At 42.4% G+C, this 22,979-nt stretch overlaps 1 protein-coding gene across 1 annotated transcript; it reads left to right on the forward strand.

The window, feature by feature from the left end:
- Positions 1 to 1,709: 1,709 nt before the first annotated feature.
- linc.pou2af1 (lnc RNA pou2af1) lies at positions 1,710 to 21,871 on the forward strand (the record flags this gene model as incomplete). The annotated part of the gene is made up of 5 exons (XM_070892833.1): positions 1,710 to 1,785; positions 4,910 to 5,010; positions 17,684 to 17,738; positions 19,403 to 19,620; positions 21,551 to 21,871. Coding segments are annotated over 5 exons (771 nt in total), but the record flags the coding sequence as incomplete, so codon positions are not given.
- Positions 21,872 to 22,979: the final 1,108 nt, after the last annotated feature.

Raw genomic sequence — 22,979 nt, forward strand, 5'->3', positions numbered from 1 at the left:
AAACTGAGAGATTAATAATCTTATAATGTCTGGTAAGGCGATTTTTTTTTTGTTGCTCTTGGAGATCTTTTTTGCACTGTCTTTTCTTGTCTTGTCTCGCATTAGTATTCACCTGTAGACAGAAAGAGGCGAAATCAGCGTTTACTGATGTGATGTACCATACAAGTTCAAATCCGTTAGGTGCCTTTATTTCTTCATTACAAGACCCACAGGGTTAAATGTTACTGCTGCTACTTCAACATTTTGGGTGCAATCGGTTGCAAATTGTCCCCAGCAATTTAAAATAACGATTAAGTGTTTCTGCGACTTGTTCTTTTTGCTTGCAGTATTTTATTGTTCATTTACTTGGCTCTTTGGGAAAGTTAGGGAGTAAATATTCCTGCTCGGAATTGGCTTCAGTTGCGTGGGCTGTACTGAGTATTTTCGTTGATCAACCTTCGTGTTCAACTTTTTAAAAACTTAATGGACTGCTGTTTAATGAGATTTAACTTGTCCCCCCCACCCCCCCTCCTCCCAAGTGGGGTAAAATAGGCACGTGTTTCCACAAAGGAGAAAGTTAATGAAAGGGAAAGGAGTTTTTTTCCCCCTGCAACATCATTTGACGTTAGGCTGGGTGCTTGTTTCTGATTCCTTAACTGCGCCACTTTCTGTACATTGAAAACTGCGGCTGTGTGTGACAGCAGTTAAACAAGTTATATTTTAACCGTTCAGGTATACACTTCGCAGACTGCCGCATGCTCCAGAGACATTCCTGCATTAGATACGCTGCTTTTTATTCACTTCATTTTAATGTCTGAAACTGCCTGTGACTATACAATTATTGTGCTTTTTAAAAACAAATACAAAATATAAACCAGCCAGTGCACTTTAAATCCCAAAGAGATCGCAGGCGTATTTATTTTGTAGTTGTTTTCAGCCTGTGCATTTCCAATGGCAGGACAGAGGGAGGCGCATTTTAACAGGTACAGACCCCGCCAGTTCCCCAAATCACTGTGTTCCCAGGTAAAACACAGGGGGCCGTGGGGTGTTGGGGTAGGGGGCATTTTCTATACCACAGCGCTTACCCAGATGGGGACAGAGATGTTGGAAATAATCTGAAAATGGGAAGAGGGGCAGAGTGAAAACTGGCCTTTTTAAAACTCGCTATCGATCTGTTTTATGCGGGACTTGACAGCGCGGGGAATCACACATTTTAATCTTTTAAGAAAGTGGAATTGAGCGGCGAGAGGAAAGTTAGCTCATAGATTTAGTGAGTTATTTTCTTTTTTCTCGAAAAACGTTTGCTGTGCAGTCTCGCCACTCTGTAATCTGATACCCGCCCCCCTCCCCAACATTACCCAACGAAGCAAATCGCCTACTTCAATCCTCCTTGCAACCTTTAAATAAAGCCTCAAAAAGTTACAAGTATTCGATGCAAAGTGCACCAAGCTGCAACGTTTACCTATGGTTTGGTGCGCGCCCTCGTAAGCACCGTCTCTGGGCCAGGAGAAGGCTGAGAGTGGGAAGGACCCGGGCAGTGAACGCCTCGCCCCGAACAGTGCAAATCCCCGAGTTCCTCATTCAACCAACGTTCCCTCTCCCGTTCCACAGGCACTCACCACTGTCCCTGTGCCCTCGCACCTTGCCCGGCCGTCTCCTGATCACTTCCCTCCATTATTTTTCAACCCACCCTTCCTTTTTTTTTAAAAACCCAAATCAATAAAAAATTTTCTCCTTGTGGAAGTAAACGCCTGCCGTTAAATAAGTTCTATCTTTTTACGACTTTGGTCGGCTGTTGGAAACTTGGTGAGAGCCCCTACTGTGTTGATATCTGAAGCAAGACTGGAATCAGAAGGGGTTTGTGGCGAGAAAATGGGTCTTGGTGGAGAGGGACAGATATCAGCGCTCAAACTATCTCCACATGTTTGCACCAAGTATTTTATTTGTTAAAGGAAGGCAGATTCTGAAAATATTAGACATATTGCTCTGTGTCTTTCGAGCTGATCCATCACCATGCGCTGTTAACTCTTTCAATGCCGAATAGAACTTAACGCACGGGGATTATTACAGACTAATGTCACCCGATTCTCAACACTCCACTGAAGGAGATTGCACGCGTCAGGTTAAAGTGATTCGCTCTGCTGGATTGGGGAGAGTCTGACTGAAAGAAAGATAGTTGCTTCTACTGAAGTTGCATGATCAGCCACGATCATATTGAATGGCGGTGCAGGCTCGAAGGGCCGAATGGCCTTCTCCTGCACCTACTTTCTATGTTTCTATGTTTCTATAATGGGAGAGGTGAAACATTTTAAATTTCAAAACATTGCCAAAAGCCAGGTAAACTTCGCAGGGCCGAGAACGTTTTTGTACTGCTAGTAAGGTTTTTCCTGTGCGTAAAATGGATTATTCAAAGTTTCCCAACTAATTCTTACGTTCTTATATCGACAATGAATTCGGTTCTGTTAAAACGCACAACTCGTTGTGTTCCTCTAACTCGAATATGAACAAGAGTTCAGTAAATGTTTCTTCCAACAGCCCAGTGATTTTTTTTAAAACGCCGGGGAGGTTCCCTGCAAACATAACATGACGTTCTGGGCTCTGGTTAGGGCAGTCTTATGCAGACGAACTTCGTCAGAGAATAATGAAATCCCTCAGCAGAGGGAATAGAACTCGCGGCTTTAAAAAAACAAGGCAAATATTCGGCATTACTTAACCACGGCGAGTGCACACACTGATATTGTATGATATGCAGTGCAACCCATTCCAGTGTATCTGGGTTTTTTTTGGGATGGGATCAAGTGGAGATTTCTGGCAAGGGAAGACATTGTGGAGGATTTATGTTCTTCTTACATGAACCGCGTGCCTTCCCGGGGAGAAGTGGAGATTCGTGGAACTGGCCCCTCAGGCAAAACCGAGTTCAGCACAGGGAGCGTGCAGCTCCGAGAGAATGCGGTTTTTAATTTGAGACAGATGTTATCAGACTTGTGCAAAGCACTTGGCTCAGCGCCAACCATCGAGCTGGAAAGCTCGTGGAAACGAGAACTTATGGGGGATCCACACTTTATTTTCACCACTTTATTGACAAAACCATATTGTTATCCTGAATTAAAAAATAATCCAACAGGCTTGGTTTGCAGAATGGTGCCGGGAGAAATAAATACATTGTGTATGGGGAGATTTTTTTTTTATTGCTATGATCTGGAGTGCGCTGCCTGAAAGAGTGGTGAGAGCAGATTCAATCTTAACTTTCAAAAGGGAATTACTTCAAAAGGAAATAGATACAGAACTATTGGGGAAAAACAGGGGTTTGGGACTAACTGAATAGCTCTTTCAATTATTACCTCGGTGATAAACAGTACATGAAATCCGTATCAACTTTAAGGGCTGTACACACACACTATAGAATCAGAAGCAAAAATCTCCACTTCATAAAAAAACAATTAAACAGGAACTTGTTTGAATTTCTGATGTGGCTCCGGGTTTCAAGCTGTTCATTTCAGCAACGCATGAGTACGTTAGTTAAGGAAGCATGGCATTAAATGTGCGCACTCCCATACTTGCAGCAGTGACAACTTTCTGCTATCCTGATGCTCACGGTTCTGGTTATTTCAGCGCCATTTTTGTCTCACTGGCAGCCCTGAGTCAGAAAGTTGTGGGTTCAAGCCTGACTCCAGAGTTTTGAGCCCATAATGTAGTCTTCCCCTACTGAGGGAGTGCTGCCACAATCAAACATCCCCTCTTACGGATGAGACATTAACCTGTGGCCCCGCCTGCTCTCTCAGGTGGATGTAAACGATCCCATGACACTATTTCGAAGAAGAGCAGGGGAGTTATCTCCGGCAGGGGAGTGGACCTGAGTCCATGATCGGATCAGCCATGATCGTATTAAATGGTGGAACAGGCTCGAGGGGTCAAATGGCCTACTCCTGCTCCTAGTTCTTATGTTCTTATGTTCTGGCCAATATTTATCCCTCAACCTACATTACAACAGTGACCACACTCCAAAAGTACTTCATTGGCTGTAAAGCGCTTTGAGATGTCTGGTGGTCATGAAAGGCGCTATATTAAAAAATCCAATCCAAGTCACAATCAACATCACCAGAAACATTATTATCCGGCCACTTATCACATTGCAATTTGTGGGAGCTTGCTGTGTGCAAATTGGGTGCCACATTTCTCGACATTACAACGGTAACCACACTTCACAAATCTTCCATTAGCTCTGAAGCATTTTGGGACACCCTGGGGATATTAAAGGTGTTATAATAAATGCAAGTTATTTCTTTCTTTGTAACTAATGAATTTCTGCTTCCAAATTTCTAACCAATTTCTTTATGAATTTTCTAAAAGCACATTTGAATAACAAGAAAAAACTTGTATTTATAAAGTGCCCTAGGACATCCCAAAGAGGTTCAAGTGTGTATGTATATATATATATAAATATGTGTATACTCCCAGTATAAATATTGATATTTATATTTCAGAATAGAATTTTATCTTAATTTGCCTGACAACATATTCTATACTTTTCAAATGTGTCCTCTTTTTCTGTCTTGTATACTCAACAGTCTCAGTGTTGAGTTACCCAGAGCAACTCCTTTTTTCTCATCATTCAGATGGTTTCAGGTGGATGGAGCCAAGATGGTGACACTGATTCTTTACCTCCACCAGTGCCACACGTGGGTGTTTGAGGTTACAACCTTGTCTCACTTTCTCACCATTGAAAACAACTTGGACAGCACCGTGAGGATACTGAACATGTTGTTGTTTCACAAATTAAATGGTAGAATGGATTGGGTTTGAATGAAATTGGTTTAAGTGTAAAAATGTATTTTTTTTTTGAAGACGTGTTTACTCAAGTAAAATAGGTCAGGACGGAAACTCTGTGTTTGGGCGTCTGTATTATAATCAAGTTTGATTTTTCCAACAGAGAAACAGAAGGTTTACCAAGGGGTGAGGGTGAAGATCACGGTTAAAGAGCTTTTGCAGCAAAGGAGGGCGCTTCAAGCAGCAGCGACAACCACCACAGCGGTACGGGGTATCTCCTTTACATGTTAACTCTTAGTACACAAGACCTTCCACCACCAATAAGCGTAACCTGTGTGGAATAGAAGACTTTTAATTTGGTGAAACAAGGCTTCCTCCTGGTGTCAGCCTATGGCTTGGTCTCAGTCAAGAGGTCGTGAGTTCAAGCGCCACTCCAGAGACTTGAGCACAAAATCTCCAGTTTGGGCTGACACTCCAGTGCAGTGCTGAGGGGGTGCTGCACTATCAGAGGTGCCGTCTTTCGGATGAAAAGAAAGAAAGACTTGCATTTATAGAGCGTCTTTCACGGCCACCAGACATCTGAAAGCACTTTACAGCAAATTAAGTACTTTTGGAGTGTGGTCACTGTTGTAATGTGGATGAGACGTTAAACCAGGTGGATGTAAAATAATTATTTTGAAGAAGAGCAGGAGAGTTCTCCCCGGTGCCCTGGCCAATATTTTTCCTTCAACCAACAGATTACTCACATTGCTGTTTGTGGGAGCATGATGTGTGCTATGTTTCCTACATTACAACACTGATTACACTTCAAAATAACTTCATTGGATGCAAAGTGCTTTGGGAGGTCTTGGGGTTGAAAAAGGTACTATATAAATGTAAGTCTTTCAATAACTTTAAACTCAGCACTGGTCAGCTTTACACAACTCTCTAACACAGACCCATAGAATCTTACAGTGCAGAAGGAGGCCATTGGGCCCATCGTGCCTGTGCCAACTTTTTGAAAGAGCTATCCAATTAGTTTCACTCCTCTGCCTTTTCCCCATCGCCCTGCAAATATTTCCTTTTCAAATATATATCAAATTCCCTTTTGAAAGTTACTATTGAATCTTCTTCTACCACACTTTCAAGCAGATCATTACCACTTGCTGCGTAAAAATATTCTCATCTCCCCTCTGGTTCATTTGCCAATTGTCATAAATCCGTGTCCTCTGGTTACCAGCCGTGACCTCTGGTTACCGACCCACCCATCAGTGGAATTGTTTTCTCCTTATTTACTCTACCAAAACCACTTATAATTTAGAACACCTCTATTAAGTATTACCTTAACCGTCTTTGCTATAAGGAGAACAATCCTAGCTTCTCTAGTCTTTGCACATAACTGAACTGCCTCACCTGGCATCATTCTGGTGGGTCTCCTTTCACCCTCTCCAAGGCTTTGATATCCTTCCTAAAGAGTGGAGCCCAGAATTGGACACAGTACACTAGCTGAGGCCTAACCAATGATTTATAAAAGTTTAGCATAACTCCCTTGCTTTTGTACTCCATTTATAAACCCAAGGAACCCATTTGCTTTTTAATACCTTTATCAACTTGGCCTGCCACTTTCAACATTTGTGTGCACGCACCACCAGGTCTGCTGTTCCTGCGCCCCTTTTAAAATCATACTATTACATTTATATTGCCTCTCCTCATTCCTCCACCAAATGCAGCATTTCACACTTCTCTGCATTAAATTTCAGCTGCCACCTGTCTGCCCATTTCACCAGTCTATCTATGCTATCTCACAGTCTGCTACATGTAGTCCTTCTCACTCTTTACTACATTTTCAAGTTTTGCGTCATCTGCAAACTTTGAAATTATGACCCCTATACCCTAGTGCAGATCATTAATATATATCAAAATAGCAGTCATCTTAATAACAATCACCACTACTCTCCGCTTTTGGTCTCTTAGTCAACTTTGTATGCATGCTGTCACTGCCCTATAATCCTATGGGCTTCAATTTTGCTATCAAATCTATTATGTGGCACTTCATCAAATGTCTTTTGAAAGTCCATATATACAACATCAACAGCATTACCTCCATCAACCCTCTCCATTATTTATTGAAGAACTCGATCAAGTATGTCAGCCAAGTCTTGCTTTTAACAAATTGGGTTGGCTGTCATTAATTAGCCCATATTGTTCCAAGTGCCAATGAATTGATTTTGTCCTGGATTATGGGCTCCCGAAGTTTCCCCACCACTGATGTTAGGCTGACTGGTCTGTAGTTACCGGGTTTATCCCTCCCCCCTTTATGCCCACAGTTCTCGCACTCTGGTGCGAAATATTCAACTGCATAATAAACCAATGAGTTTGTAACAACATAAGGAAGACTAACTCCAAGTGCCTGTCGGAGCTGCCAGCATTAAAGAGTTAGGAGTGACACTGATGAGCAGTAAGAGTGACGGGGGTTTACTTAAACGTGAAGGATTGTGTTTACTTTTGAGGCTACAGGTATACAGCCTTTGTTTGTGGATGCAAAGCAATTTGAGTCATACATTGATGTGAAAGTTGCATCATATGTAACTCTGGAAATTGCCATGGGAAAAATTATTTGTAAGCCTTTTTGCGCCTGACCCTCCCTCCTAGGATGTTTTTTCATGCCACATGGGCTTGGCACAATTTGAAAAGAAAAACTTGCATTTATGCAACCACTGCACATCCTAAAACACCGTACAGCCAATGAAGTACTTTTGAAGCATAGTCACTGTTGTAATGTAGGAAACGCAGCAGCCAATTTGCACACAGCAAGCTCCGACAAACAGCAATATGATAAAGACCAGATAATCTGTTTTTTTCGTGATGTTGATTGAGGGATTAATTTTGGTCAGGGCACTAGAGATAATTCCCTTGCTCTTTTTCCAAAATAGTGCCAATGTGTTTTACAGCCATTGAAGTATTTTTGAAGTGTAGTCACTGTTGTAAGGTAGGTTGAGGGATAAATATTGGCCAGGACACCAGGGATAACTCCCCTATTCTTCTCTGAAATAGTGCCAAGCGATCCTTTACGTCCACCTGAGAGAGCAGATGGGCCCCGGTTTAACGTCTCATCCGAAAAAGGGGAAGTTTGATAGTGCAACACTCCGTCACTGAAGAGGAAGGCTACATTATGGGCTCAAGACTCAGCCAATTTGCACGCAGTAAGGTCCCATAAACAGCAATGTGATAATGCCCAGATAATCTGTTTTAGTGATGTTGGTTGAGGGATAAATATTGGCCCAGGACACAAGTGGCATTTCTGCAGTTCCCAATTAGTAAAAATTCACAGCAGCTAAAGGCCATTAAGTAAGGCTCCATATAAACAATTGAGTGTACATACATGGAACTCCGCTTCCCGTGTCGACAGAGAGGGCAATATGACGTGGATCTGCCATTATATCATGGTTGTAAAGCTGGTGACACTGTAGTGAAAATGCGATTTGCCAACACCATCACTGTTGCTCAGTCTCATATGTTCAAACATAGAATTAATCATAGATATAGAAACATAGAAATTAGCTGCAGGAGCAGGCCATTCAGCCCCTCGAGCCTGCACTGCCATTCAATAAGATCATGGCTGATCATTCAACCTCAGTACTCCTTTCCTGCTTTCTCTCCATACACCTTGATCCCTTTGGGCGTAAGGGCCATATCTAACTCCCTTTTGAATATATCTAACGAACTGGCCTCAACAACTTTCTGCGGTCGAGAATTCCACAGGTTAACCACTCTCTGAGTGAAGAAGTTTCTCCTCATCTCGGTCCTAATTGGCTTACCCCTTATTCTTAGACTGTGACCCCTGGTTCTGGAACTCCCCAGCAACGAAAACGTTCTTCCTGCCTCTAACCTGTCCTGTCCTGTCAGAATTTTATATGTTTCTATGAGATCCCCTCTCATTCTTCTAAACTCCAGTGGATACAAGCCCAGTTGATCCAGTCTCTCCTCATATGTCAGTCCTGCCATCCCGGGAATCAATCTGGTGAACCTTCGCTGTACTCCCTCAATAGCAAGAACGTCCTTCCTCAGATTAGGAGACCAAAACTGCACACAATATTCCAGGTGTGGCCTCACCAAGGCCCTGTACAACTGCAGTAAGACCTCAATGCTCCTATACACAAATCCCCTAGCTATGAAGGCCAACATACTATTTGCCTTCTTCACCGCCTGGTGTACCTGCATGCCAAACTTCAATGACTGATGTACCATGACATCCAGGTCTCATTGCACCTCCCTTTTTCCTAATCTGTCAACATTCAGATTATACTCTGTCTTCCTGTTTTTGCCACCAAAGTGGATAACCTCACATTTATCCACATTATACTGCATCTGCCATGCATTTGCCCACTCACCTAACCTGTCTAAGTCACCCTGCAGCCTCTTAGCATCCTCCTCACAGCTCACAACACCACCCAGCTTAGTGTCATCTGCAAACTTGGAGATATTACATTCAATTCCTTCATCTAAATCATTGATGTATATTGTAAATAGCTGGGGTCCCAGCACTGAACCCTGCGGCACCCCACTAGTTAATGCCAGCCATTCTGAAAAGGACCCGTTTATTCCGACTCTCTGCTTCCTGTCTGCCAACCAGTTCTCTATCCACATCAGTACATTACCCCCAATACCATGTGCTTTAATTTTGCATACTAATCTCTTGTGTGGGACCTTGTCAAAAGCCTTTTGAAAGTCCAAATATACCACATCCACTGGTTCTCCCTCGTCCACTTTACTAGTTACATCCTCAAAAAATTCTAGGAGATTTGTCAAGCATGATTTCCCTTTCATAAATCCATGCTGACTAGGACTGATCCTGTCACTGATTTCCAAATGCGCTGCTGTATCATCAATAATTAATTCCAACATTTTCCCCACCACCGATGTCAGGCTAACTGGTCTATAATTCCCTGTTTTCTCTCTCCCTCCTTTTTTAAGATTCTTGCTGAATCATAGAAACATAGAAACATAGAAAATAGGTGCAGAATTAGGCCATCCAGCCCTTCGAGCCTACACCACCATTCAATAAGATCGTGGCTGATCATTCCTTCAGGATCCCTTTACTGCTTTCTCTCCATACCCCTTGATCCCTTCAGCCGCAAGGGCCATATCTAACTCCCTCTTGAATATATCCAATGAACTGGCATCAACAACTCTCTGTGGCAGGGAATTCCACAGGTTAACAACTCTCTGAGTAAAGAAGTTTCTCCTCATCTCAGTCCTAAATACCCTGCCCCTTATCCTAAGACTGTGTCCCCTGGTTCTGGACTTCCCCAACATCAGAAACATTCTTCCCGCATCTAACCTGTCCAGTCCAGTCAGAATCTTATATGTTTCTATGAGATCCCCTCTCATCCTTCTAAACTCCAGTGTATAAAGGCCCAGTTGATCCAGTCTCTCCTCATATGTCAGTCCAGCCATCCCTGGAATCAGTCTGGTGAACCTTCGCTGCACTCCCTCAATAGCAAGAACGTCCTTCCTCAGATTAGGAGACCAAAATTGAACACAATATTCCAGGTGGGGCCTCACCAAGGCCCTGTACAACTGCAGTAAGACTTCCCTGCTCCTATACTCAAATCCCCTCGAATCATGTGTTGGACTATGAAAAATCCGCAATTTGTCAGGTAATACCCAAGATAGGTTATCCAATACTTTTCCATGCATCCAGTAACCATCAGGGTTAGATTTATAAGACACCTGTCCTCGTTACATTTGATTCAGGTTGCAATCTATAATTATGCCTTCTAGAATACAGGAAGATATGAAAAATATCTTTGTAGATGCACAGGGATAGTGCAATTGCATAAACAAAGGATTTTTTTCACAGTTAACTTGTTGAATCCTATTGCCACTTTCCACGGTAGTATCCCGATAGTGACTTTGCATAGGAATTATTCCAATTATAATGCAGCAAGTGATGATTAATAATCTTTAAATGAGTGATAATTCAGAACATTGCTATATATTTGTATTTGAAAACCAAAACAAAATTCTGTTTGCTAGAGTGAAATTTTGATCTCATAAAAGACAAGGATGTCAGTGCCAAGGCATGGAATAGTTTGCTGCATTTAACACTTTGAGTCAGCAGCAGGAACTCATGGGTTAGGTGTAGCTGGGCGAGGTGCAGAGTATAGCTTGCTCTACATTTCTGGAACAATGTACCTCAGAAGCCCCTATTTCACCCGTGTAATATTTCCTATTCCGACCTCCCATCATTCCTGAGTGAGATTATCATAAGAACATAATAACATAAGAAATAGGAGCAGGAGTTGGCCATTTGGCCCCTCAAGCCTGTTCCGCCATTTAATAAGATCATGACTGATTTGATCTTGGGCTCAGCTCCACTTCCCTGCCTGCTCCCCATAACCCTTCACTCCCTTATCGTTCAAAAATCTGTCTATCTCCACCTTAAATATATCTATTTTAACCCAGTTTTCCTCGTTTTTGTCCAAAGCAGCTCCAAATTCAGGCCAAATCTGTTACCAACAATTTTATAAAACTCTCAAGCTGCAATACAACAACCAAAACAACAACTAGCAATTATGTAATACTTCTGCTCCAATGGTATGTGGATATAGCTGCAGGATAACTGAAGGACAGTTTATTTTTAACATCGTACATCATAATGCATTGCACAATAAAGTGATGACACATTTGGTTCCACATTGTTGCCTGGGTCCTATGGGATGATGACATGAGATTTTGAATAGTCAGTTCCTCGACTTCATTAATATGCTCTTGCAGATTTCAAGCCAGTAACTGCCTTTGATGGCTAAGTATTAGAAGGAAAGAGCTTGCATTTGTTGAAACTTTCATGTTTCAGAATGTGTCAAATCACTTCACAGCTGATGAAGTACTTCTGAGGTGTAGTCACTGTTGTCGTAGGTATCACTCATAGCTTAGTGCTAGCACACTTGGCTCTGCCAGAAGGTTATTCAAGCCCTACTCCACAGTCTCAAGCACATAATCTAAGCTGACATTCTCATACAGTACCGAGGGAGTGCTGCTTGGTCGAAGGTGCCGTCTTTCAGATAAAATGTTAAAATGAGCCCTCGTCTTCCCTCTTGAAGAAAAGCAGCGGAGTCCTCCTGGTGTCTTTCACCAACACCACTAAAACAGATTATCTGGCCATTCATTTCATTGCTGTGTGGGATCTACTTTTTTTGTTGCAAATTGGCGGCTGTGTTTTCCTGTATCTGGATAAGTATAATTGGATTATCTGGATTTAATTATGTGCTGCAAAAGTGTGCCCACTAGTAAGTGGCTGAGAATGTTGGAACCTGTGCAATGAACAATCCTGCTGCTAGGCGGAATAGAGAAAATACTTTTATCACTTCATTCTGCGCTGCATTTGATCCAAGATCTCTGAGCACTTCACTGAATGCCAGCACCCTTGAATCCAATTCAAGTTTACATTGCACAATAAGCAATGTGCAAGCCCAACTCAGCATCCAGTTTAAAAAAAAACAATATTATATATGATTTGTTAATTTGTTGGTACTTTTTTTCCAGTTTAGTAAAACATACTAGCCTCACAAATATATTCAGCACACAACCTTCTGAAATGTCATGACCACCAGTGCAAAATGATCATAGTGAGGAAACAGGAGCAGAACATGTCTTTTCATATTAACGCTGGGGTGGGGTGGGTGGGAGGGGGGAGGGGTGGGGGGGGGCGATTGGACCTTCCAGCATTCCAGGTTGGAACACTAATGTGATGCAAATATGCATACAAAGTTTCAAACTTGTTAAAACTAGCATTAGAGAACTTTACTGCATGTCAGCTCAGCACCCTTGAAGCCAATTCAAGTTTACATAACTCTTCTGAATTTAATAACTTGATGTTTAAACAGTACATCTATTAAGGGTTGGTCTGTAAGCAATTTTAATTGTGTCAAACTTATAGCTAGAACTAATACTACCCTCCTATCTTAATTTTCTTGTGTGAAGTGGGAATTTCACGCTCTCAAAGACGGGCTTGATAACAGAGTTTTGCCAATGGTCAGGCAATAGGCATCTGAAGGTTCTTATGCAAATTGAGTGTATTCAAATTATTGCATTATTCCTTTTCCTAAACTTCTCATAAACCCACACTGAAATCTGAGAGTAATAAAAAGATTTCTTCTTTTATATCTCAACCATGCCCACTACCCTAAATGTGCCAATATATTCTCCTGTAATTATTGTGTCGCAGAAATGTAGTAACCTTATTTCCTGGAAAAAAAGTCTTATTCTGACCTGTAATGAGTTATATCCAGTCCCTACATGGTTTACTCCTAATGCCCTCTGAAGTGGCCTATGAAATTAATCCGTTATAAGAACAATTGCTGCAGTCAACAGGCATGAAATGCAGACTGGCACTGCATCGTCCCATTCACCACAGTTAAAAAATACTTGGATGTGCACTTAAATTGTTGTAACCTACAGGGCTATGGACCAAGAGCTGGAAAGTGGGATTTGGCTGGATAGCTCTTGGTTGGCCGGTGCGGACACGATGGGCCGAAATGGCCTCCTTCCATGCTGTAAATTTCTATGATTCTATGAGAACAAATAATAAAACATTACAGCTAACCTTGCTTTAGTGAGGAGCAGTTGCCATATTGTTCAGGTGTAAAATTCCCCACTTATCTGGAGGAGGTAGTCTTACATCACTTCAGCTTCACACAAGTTACAGCTAACACCCACTTTGTAAAGCACCTAGAGATGTTTCACTATATTAAAGATGCAAATATAAGTTGTTCTTGTAAGATTTTCAAACTTTCTGCTGATCCATCTTTGAACCAAAATGTAAGTTTTTTAAAGTTGAAAAGAGCTGGCAGTGTTAGTCAGCTCCTTTCCGATTAAAACATTCACAGGCAGTTGGAGGCAGGGTCATGCTCCAACCCCCTGCCTATCACTTCACATTGATGCAAGACAACAGAAACAACAAGCTTGTATTTATATAGCACCTTTAATGCAGTAAAACATCCCAAGGTGCTTCTCAGGAGCGTTATATGGCAACATTTGACACCGAGCCACATAAAGAAATTTAAGGCAGATGTCCAAAAGCTTGGTCAAAGAGGTACATTTTAAGGAGCATCTTAAAGAGGAAAGAGGGGTAGAGAGGTGGAGAGGTTTAGGAAGGGAATTCCAGAGCTTAGGGTCTTGGCAGTTGAAGGCATGACAATGGTGGAGCGATTATAATCGAGGATGCTCAAGTGGCCAGAATTGGAGGAGCGCAGAGATCTTGGGGGGTTTGTGGGGCTGGAGGAGGTCACAGAGATAACGAGGGGGTGAGGCCCTGGAGAGATTTGAAAACAAGGATGAGAATTTTAAAATCGAGGCATTGCTTAACTGGGAACCAATGTTGATCAGCGAGCGCAGGGGTTCAGGGACATGAAAATGGCAGCACAATTCCAAAATTAAACAGATACTGCTGAAAAAAAACAACAGGCCCCTCAGCATCTGCTCCCAAAACTTAGCCTTTTCCCTTTTCAAATGCTGACATAATGATTTTATGTCAGGTGATTAGCATTTGCAGATTTTTTAACGTCTACATTTTAACTCAGAAATGAGATGCTGATCTAACTCTCAAGAGCACTAAAGCCAAGTGGTGAGAGACCCCACCCCCTTACTGAATGGCACATTCAACCAGTTTGATATACTAATGGGTGGAATGGAACTCCAACCCGCTGGGATGACCCATTTGAAAAGTGTACAGGTGACCCATTGGTCTCCATGGGGACATTACATGCTGGTGCCCTAACGTGCACCAAGTCCCGCTCACCATTCATCCCTGTGCTCGCTGACCTACATTGGCTCCCGGTTAAGCAACGCCTCGATTTCAAAATTCTCATCCTTGTTTTCAAATCCTTCCATAGCTTCACCCCTCCCTACATCTGTAATCTCATTCAGCTCCACAACCCCCCGAGATGTCTGCGCTCCTCCATTTCTGCCCTCTTGAGCATCCCTGATTATAATCGCTCAACCATCGGTGGCCGTACCTTCTGTTGCCTGGGCCCCAAGCTGTGGAATTCCCTGCCGAAATCTCTCCGCCTCTCTTTCCTCCTTTGAGACGCTCCTTAAAAACTATCTCTTTGATCAAGCCTTTGGTCTCCTATCCTAATTTCTCCTTATGTGGCTCGGTGTCAAATTTCTTTTTGTCTCTTAATGCTCCTGTGAAGTGCCTTGGGACATTTCACTATGTTAAAGGCGCTATATAAATACAAACTGTTGTTGTGCTTTCAGTGCGTAGTATCAGTAGATGAATATTACACCTGTCCATCTTTTCCCAAGGTTGAATTAAGTTGCCCGGGGAATGAAGTTCTACACAAGCATTTAAACATGCATGCTCAGAGCTCCTTTGTCACTGACCTCCATACCAGTAATACTCGGGTCTGCAGGATGTGTATCACACTCCACCAAACCCTGACCGAGACTGGTAGATGCAGCATGACTGCAGACTAATACCTGCCTGGCTTAGAGTGGTGTAAGCAGAACATTATAACATAAAAGAATTAGGAGCTGGAGTAGGCCATTTGGCCCCTCAAACCTGCTCCACCATTCAATAAGATCATGGCTGATCTTTGACCTCAACTCCACTTTCCCGCCCGATCCCCATATCCCTTGATTCCCCGAGAGTCCAAAAATCTATCTATCTCAGCCTTGAATATACTCAATGACTCAGCATCCACAGCCCTCTGAGGCAGAGAATTCCAAAGATTCACAACCCTTGCCCAATGAGAAAGAAAGACTCGCATTTATATAGCGTCTTTCACGACCACCAGACGTCTCAAAGCATTTTACAGCCAATGAAATACTTTTGGAATGCAGTCGCTGTTGTAATGTGAGAAACACAGCAGCCAATTTGCGCACAGCAAGCTCCCACAAACAGCAATATGATAATGACCAGATAATCTGTTTTAGTGATGTTGATTGAGGGATAAATATTGTCCAGGACACTGGGGATAACTCCCTGCTCTTCTTCAAAATAGTGCCATGGGATCTTTTACATCCACCTGAGAGAGCGGACGGGGCCTCGGTTTAACGTCTCCTCTGAAAGACGGCACCTCCGACAGTGCAGCGCTCCCTCAGCACTGCACTGGAGTATCAGCGTAAAGTGCTTAAAGGACTTGAACGCACAAACTTCTGACTCAGAGGCGAGTGTACTACCACTGAGTGCCATACCAGTGCAACGTCGGTCTCTGCTGTATGAGTGCATCTTAATAATCTTATGGAAACCATTCTAATTGTGAGGCTATTTAGTCTGTTCGCTATAGAAATCTCTGTTTATTAAACAGACCTGAAATTAAAACCATTGAGGGACTCCAAAGTGCCTCCTCGCGGCTGTTTTTGCGCGTTGTTTACACGTTACTCATAATATAGCTCAATCTCTGCTATAGAAATGCAAGTCTTTTTAATGTATCAAGTATATAAGCCTCAATTTATATCCCCCACCTCAAAACACTGTCTACATATTGCATGTTACTTCATTTCCAAAAGAGCTTTCCTGGACACGCAACGAGCTTCCCTAAGTTGTTCATTTAGATTTAAAGGACCATTATACTTAAAAAAAAACATTTTGATATTAACTCTTTGGTAAAGGATGAGTAAAGACTGTTTTTAACAGCTGGTGGAATGTTTCTGAACTTTAACCACATGAAGGGGCGTGGAATGGTTTTGGACTGTGCACCCCTCCAAAAAAAGCTGCACAGTTCACAACGAGCTGACTTTTGTGAAGCGGAGTGAGCAATGGGCAGCGGTATGCCTGTGGAATGCACACGCCACTCCTCACTGTGGGAGCAGATCAACACTGGCACCTTCCAGTGTATTCAGCCCCCTGAGAAAATGCCGATTGAGCGAATCTCTTGCTAAATCGAGCATTTTTTAACTAAACGATTCTGCTTCCAGTTGACCGCAGCAGAAAAATAAATTAATATCCCCCATTTTAAAGTTTTCAAGAATTTTTTTTTGACAAGTCGAAGTCTGGCTCTAGTTAAACATTGCCTGAGCTGCACCTGCAATTAAAACATGGAACCCCTTCCTCTGTCAAAGATCTGGAAGAATCGTATTATCTAATGATTAGCCATTTCCCAAACATGTAATTGTCCATTTCAGGTCAATTTCGAACGCAACGCGTGCGCCCGGAGACCACAGATCACTACGCTTGTAGATGTATGAACAGATTTGAAAAGGCTCTGTCCATGATAGGATTTGGGAGAGAGGGAAATCATCATCAAACATACCACACACAAACCACCTTTGTGCACTTTATCGGGTTTAAAGTGGGACTGAAAAAAAACCCCAACAAAAATCCCGGGATATTTTCAAGTTTAAAAATTCTGAAATCCAATCGTTGAAAGGGGATCTCAGATCAAGGATCTCGAAGCGAGTGCAGCAACACCGGGGTGATGTAATCGAAATCTGACCCGCCGGCTCCTTGATTCTTCAAATCATGTGACGTGAAGGAAGCCCTGCTCACAGTGTTAGTCTAACACAGTTCCTGCAGCGTGTTAGAGACCCTGGCTTTCTCTGTGAGCCAGCTTAAACTCTTACCACAAAAGACAAACCCAACTCACTCCAACATAACTTGCCAATTCTGCTCGGGAAGACGCTTAAGTTAACGATTTGCAAATGTTTTAGAATAATTCGAAATGGCAAAACTCTGTCAATCGGTGCACACACACACAAAGAAAATAGCAATAAAATCACCAATCTGGACACAAAGGACAAATTGAATCTTTATGGATTGTGCCAGATAAGGAATCAATATTTTGTATATATAATAAAGCGAAACAAACGCAATTAAATGAATGATATTTGTGTAAAATAGCAATTTAATTAATCCTCCCTTGCTGGTTTGATCTTGTTTTGCTCAGTATACATATTTTCTCCTTTATTCGCCCCTCTCTCCCCAAACTTACTTTGTATTTTCCTGTTGCAGCTTACCACAGTCAACAGTCCTCAGTTCGCCGAGCCAGTCTGTTCCTCGCATTCAGGTCAGTAAGAGATACCCAAGAATCACCATCCAGCCTCTCCAAAAGAGGGCCAAAGAAAATTCTGCTTCGAGCTTTTAGATAAGACACCCTATTCTTTAATGTTAAAGTACAGGCAGTGCATAATCTGCCATCCACCAATCAGACACACAAAGTAAAAGAATGGAATGCAGATGCAAAGGTTGGGACGAATCAGACTCTAGGGTCCCTACAACATTCACCAACTTCATAATTCACGATACCTTTGGTGAATACAACGGAAGGGGGGAGGGCGATCTCCATGTAAATGTAAAGTTCGACACCGAATCTGCAAATCCGCAACAGTTGAGACGCTGCACCCTCTCTGATCATTGCATCCCCCCTGTCAGCTTGTAAAAAAATTCCTCCCATTCGGGTAGTTGCTAAGCGCCGCGTCTCGGCTGAGCAAGTCTGCCTGGCAAAGGCTTTATAACTTCAGCCCACTTGCTTGTTTCAAAGGCGAGCGAGCTGGGCGTGCGGCACATCAGAGTTGAGCAAAAAAAAAAGTGTTTCCCGTTCACCAAAGCTCCGTCCACCTGCAAATCGACCGACCTTATATCCTCCAAAAATCAATCCTGGTGTTTTTCCACAAAAAAACCCTCATTCAATACAGCCAATCTTGTCCCCGCAACAGAAGCTTAACTGATCTGTGCACTTGTAACCAATGGAGAGTTACAAGGTCTAAATCATACATTTCAAACCCAAAAAATACTCTTTAGCCGGAAAGCAGCGTTACAAAATCAAATTTCACCATCCTTTGTAACTCAAGAAACACCAATTAGACCCGCTAGATTGCAATCTGATTCACGGAGCTGTGTCAGGAAAATCTTGTGCCGTGCAATGTCCAGAGATGTTATTGCAGGCTGGTGAGACGATGCTATAGAGGCAGGAAACAACTCTAGTATTTCTGTTCTGCACTGAAAAAGCATATCTTCACAGCCTCCACTGCATAATAGCAACACTCATTTAACGAGAGCAGACCTGAAATACACTGGGTTCCATTCAAAATGAACAAATTCTGCATGGCGCAGTTCAAAGAAAATAAACTCTCAACCCAGTTTCAAAGTCCTCTTAAAATGTCTTAATAAAGTTAGCAGCTTCCATTTATTGCGGGTGAACCCCGGACACTTGAGAGTCAGAGACAAGTGCTGATTGCTGGGGAGCTCAGCGTTTTGGACACAGTTCCTCCCAGTTTCCCAGATTGGAAGTTTTTTTTTGCAAATGAATCACCTGGAGGCTTTTGTTGACATGTTAAAAGTGTCGCGAACCCACCTGCTCGTCCCGCTGTTTCAGAGAGTCGGATACTTCTGCAAACCTCGAATAATTTTGCCACTGACCAAAGTAGAAAGGCTTTCTGAAGAAATCGACAGATGCTGTCCAGTATGTGATGGGCGTCCAGCCTTTCAATACGCTCTTGTATTTGACATTGGAAGTGCATTTTAACCTGTAGGATATCCACTTTTCCCCTCGTGAAACCGAAATCATTAAAACTTCAAAGAGACAATTCCAATCTATATACAATCCTGAATATTACACACACGCAGTTCAATCCACCAGAGCAAAAGTGCAGTTAAGGCCGCCTATTTTTCCACCCAGGAAAGTCTGCATTAAAATGTTTGCTGAATTGTGTCCTGTTTCTGTTTATTTAGCTCCCCACTATGTCTGCCCTCCACCTAACGGATGTGAATCCAGTTTCTATGAGTGCAGCCAGTTCTCAGGGAATGCTGCATACGACCACAACCCGAGCTTGTACGAAAGCCCCGAGGTGTACGAAACGTTCCTGCCTGACCTCTACACCGAGAACTCATTCACTTCACAGCCCCCAGCCACTTATCCGCCACCCACCCACTGCAATCACTCAGCCATGGTAAGTGAACTCACTTCAGCCTCTTAATGTTGCAGTACTTTGTCGACACAGTTTCCTTTAACGGTGAGTTTTTTTTTGTCGCCCAATTTACTTAACCAATTACAGGTATACAGCTTTCTTCAGATGCCCAAATCCCATCATCAGTTAAGGAAATCCAGCCAATCCCTCTTATATATGAACGGATCTTCTCAAACCTGAGATATTAATCCTATGATAAATGCCTAATATTCCAGCAGATTTGCTCTGCTTCATTGGTGACAGGAACTTCCTGCTTTGATCTCCACATAAAAAGTCCAGTTCATTCGAACACTTGGAACTCAGTGAGAACACCCACAAGCAGAGTTCTGTCATCCATGTGGTAAAATGGGCAACCTACCAGCCTTCCAACATTGAGTAGCCTGAGCCATATTTGGGTAACTTGAGGAGTAGTCGTTCCTGAGAACCATTCTGCTCCTAGCTTAAATTATTGTGATATGCTCATCTCAAATATTAGAACTTCATTACTAGCTCACTGCAATAATGCAGTCATTCATCTAAATCATACTTGGTACGCAAAGGCTGCAGGCATTGCGATTACATATGAGCTTGCCCTGACATCTACAGTAGATCTTTCCAACACAGGTCAAACAAGTCAAAAGTTATGCAAGTAAAAGAAAAAGAAAGAAAGACTTGCATTTATATAATGCTTTTCAGAACCACAGCATGTCTCAAAGCACTTTACAGCCAATGAATGTACTTTTGGAGTGTAGTCACTGTTGTAACGTGGGAAACATGGCAGCCAATTTGCAGACAGCAAGCTCCCACAAACAGCAATGTGATAATGACCAGATAATCAGTTGTTTTGTTATGTTGATTGAGAGATAAATATTGGCCAGGAAACCTGGGATAATGCCCCTGCTCTTCTTCGAAATAGTGCCATGGGATCTTTTATGTCCACCCGAGAGAGCAGGCAGGATCTCGGTTTAACATCTCATCCAAAAGGTGGCACCTCCGACAGTGCAGCACTCCCTCAGTACTGCACTGGAGTGTCAGCCTAGATTTATGTGTTCCAAGTTTCTGGAGTGGGACTTGAACCCACAACCTTCTGACTCAGAGGTAAGTGTGCTACCCACTGAGCCACAGCTGACACAAATGTGCATAATTTTGAAATAAATTGTTGCCGTATTAAACCTGGTCAAAAAGTAAGAATTTACATTTAGATAGTACCATTCACATCTTCAGAATTTCCCAAAGAACTTCACAGCCAATGATTTACTTTTTAAATCATAGAATCATAGAATGGTTACAGCATGGAAGAAGGCCATTCGGCCCATCGAGCCCGTGCCAGCTCTCTGCAAGAGCATCTCAGCTAGTCCCACTGCCCCGCCCTTTCCCCTTTCCCTGCAATTTTTTTTTCTTTCAGGTACTTATCCAACTTCCTTTTGGAAGCAGTGATTGAGTCTGCCTCCCCCATCCTCTCGGGCAGTGCATTCCAGATCCTAACCACTCGCTGTGTAAAAAAGCTTTTTCTTATGTTGCCATTGTTATATATGCAAATGTAGCATTAAATTTGTACACAGCAAGGTCCCAGAAATACCAGTGAGATACATGACTTATTCATTTTCTTTGGTGTTGTTGGCTGCGGGATGAATGTTGGTCAGGATATTGGAGAATGCCTTCATTTTCCTAAAATAAATGGTATGGGATTGTTTACATCCACGTGAACAAGGAGACAGAGCCTTGTTTAATATCTGTTCTGAAAGGTGAGACCTTCAACAATGTGATGACATCCTCAGTATTGCACTGGTGTGTCAGCCTAGATTATGTGCTCAAGTCTTGGATTGGGGCTTGAGCCCACAAGCTTTTGACCCAGAGACGAGCGTGCATTAGAATTGATAACATTCATTTCTTAAAATGGTACACGCAGATAATTCCATTGTTTCCTCTCCAGATCTCAGGATCTCCTGCTTACTCTTCGGTGGATTATGGGTATTCTACCCAACGTGTTCCATTAACTCCAGAATACTTCAGTCCATCTTCACACCTGGATCCGAAGTCATTTTATTCAACTCCTGAAGAGTATTTATCTCACCAGCACTACAGCTGTACATCAGCCATCTGCTCCATCTTTTCCTACATGCCAGACAACATAGAAATGGGCCCGGTGTCTGAAAATGGATCCTTCACAATGCCAGAGTATAAGGACTATTCACCTGGAATGCTCACAGAAGATATCTGGAGAGGAAACCTTAATGAATGCTTAGACTATTGATATAATATTTTAGGTGAATGAACTAAGGTTATAATTATCAATAGTGGCATTGGGAGTATCTATTCCTCTTTAAACATTTATGTACAGATTGGCTTAAAATCATTTGCGTTGAATTTGAACATGAACAACATTATAAAACCAGACGAGAAAGATTTCCAAATCTAGAGCATTGGAATCACTGCCACCTTAATTTCTTCCAAAATTTTCTCTGCCAAATTTTCTTTCTTCTCCTTTATGTATTGACTCCTTGCTGGAGCATTGTGCCATGGGTGCTGGTCACTCTCTGGTACAATGGGCAATTAACTATTATGAGGTACAAACACTTACAGGGAGCGCGCTATCACATGTCAATTCCTACACATATGCATTTCTGGAAAAAAGTTGCTGGATAGTATCCAGCAACAGCTTGGCTGATTAGTCCCCTTTCTAATCCAGGCGTGCTAAGGTGAAATGTAGTGCCCATTCTGTTGCCCTGTTTGAGGTCAGAATAGACTTGGGATTGAACCTGGGATCTTCCTCTGTAAATCTCAGCTGCACACTGCATGAACATACTGAGCCATACAGACCAGGGGATCCCAGAAGAGTCATATGGAAGTTCCTTAAAAAGTGGCTTAATCAACACCAACTTGCCTTTCACTGTCATGGGCTACTGCATCTTATTTGAACTTTTGGGGGATATATTGTTGATAATATTTGGAATATTTCCTCCCCCCTTTTATAGCTGGGGGTAACACTAAGCACTTCCAAATCAAGCAGGGGATCAGTCAGCTGCAATGCCAAATTCCTCCCATGTTATCCCAACAATGAATGTAACCAGTAATCAGAGAATCCACTTCCCACACAATGCAAGTTTAACTTTTCCATTTCCACATTTTCATTCCTTTCCATAAGATCACATCAAAAATATGGATAAAGAAGCCATTCGACCCACCTCAGTTTATTCATCTAAAATAACCTATACTTTCCCCAATACAGCATCCAACCATCTCTTAAATGACCCCAAGGCCTTTACTCGGCTCTGGGTAAAATACATTTCATGTGTTGATCACTTTTTGTGTGAAGAATCTTCTGATATCAGCCCTAAATTTGCCCTTTGCCAATTTGAACC

The sequence above is a fragment of the Pristiophorus japonicus genome, chromosome 11, assembly GCF_044704955.1.
Source record: "Pristiophorus japonicus isolate sPriJap1 chromosome 11, sPriJap1.hap1, whole genome shotgun sequence".
Lineage (NCBI taxonomy): Eukaryota > Metazoa > Chordata > Chondrichthyes > Pristiophoridae > Pristiophorus > Pristiophorus japonicus.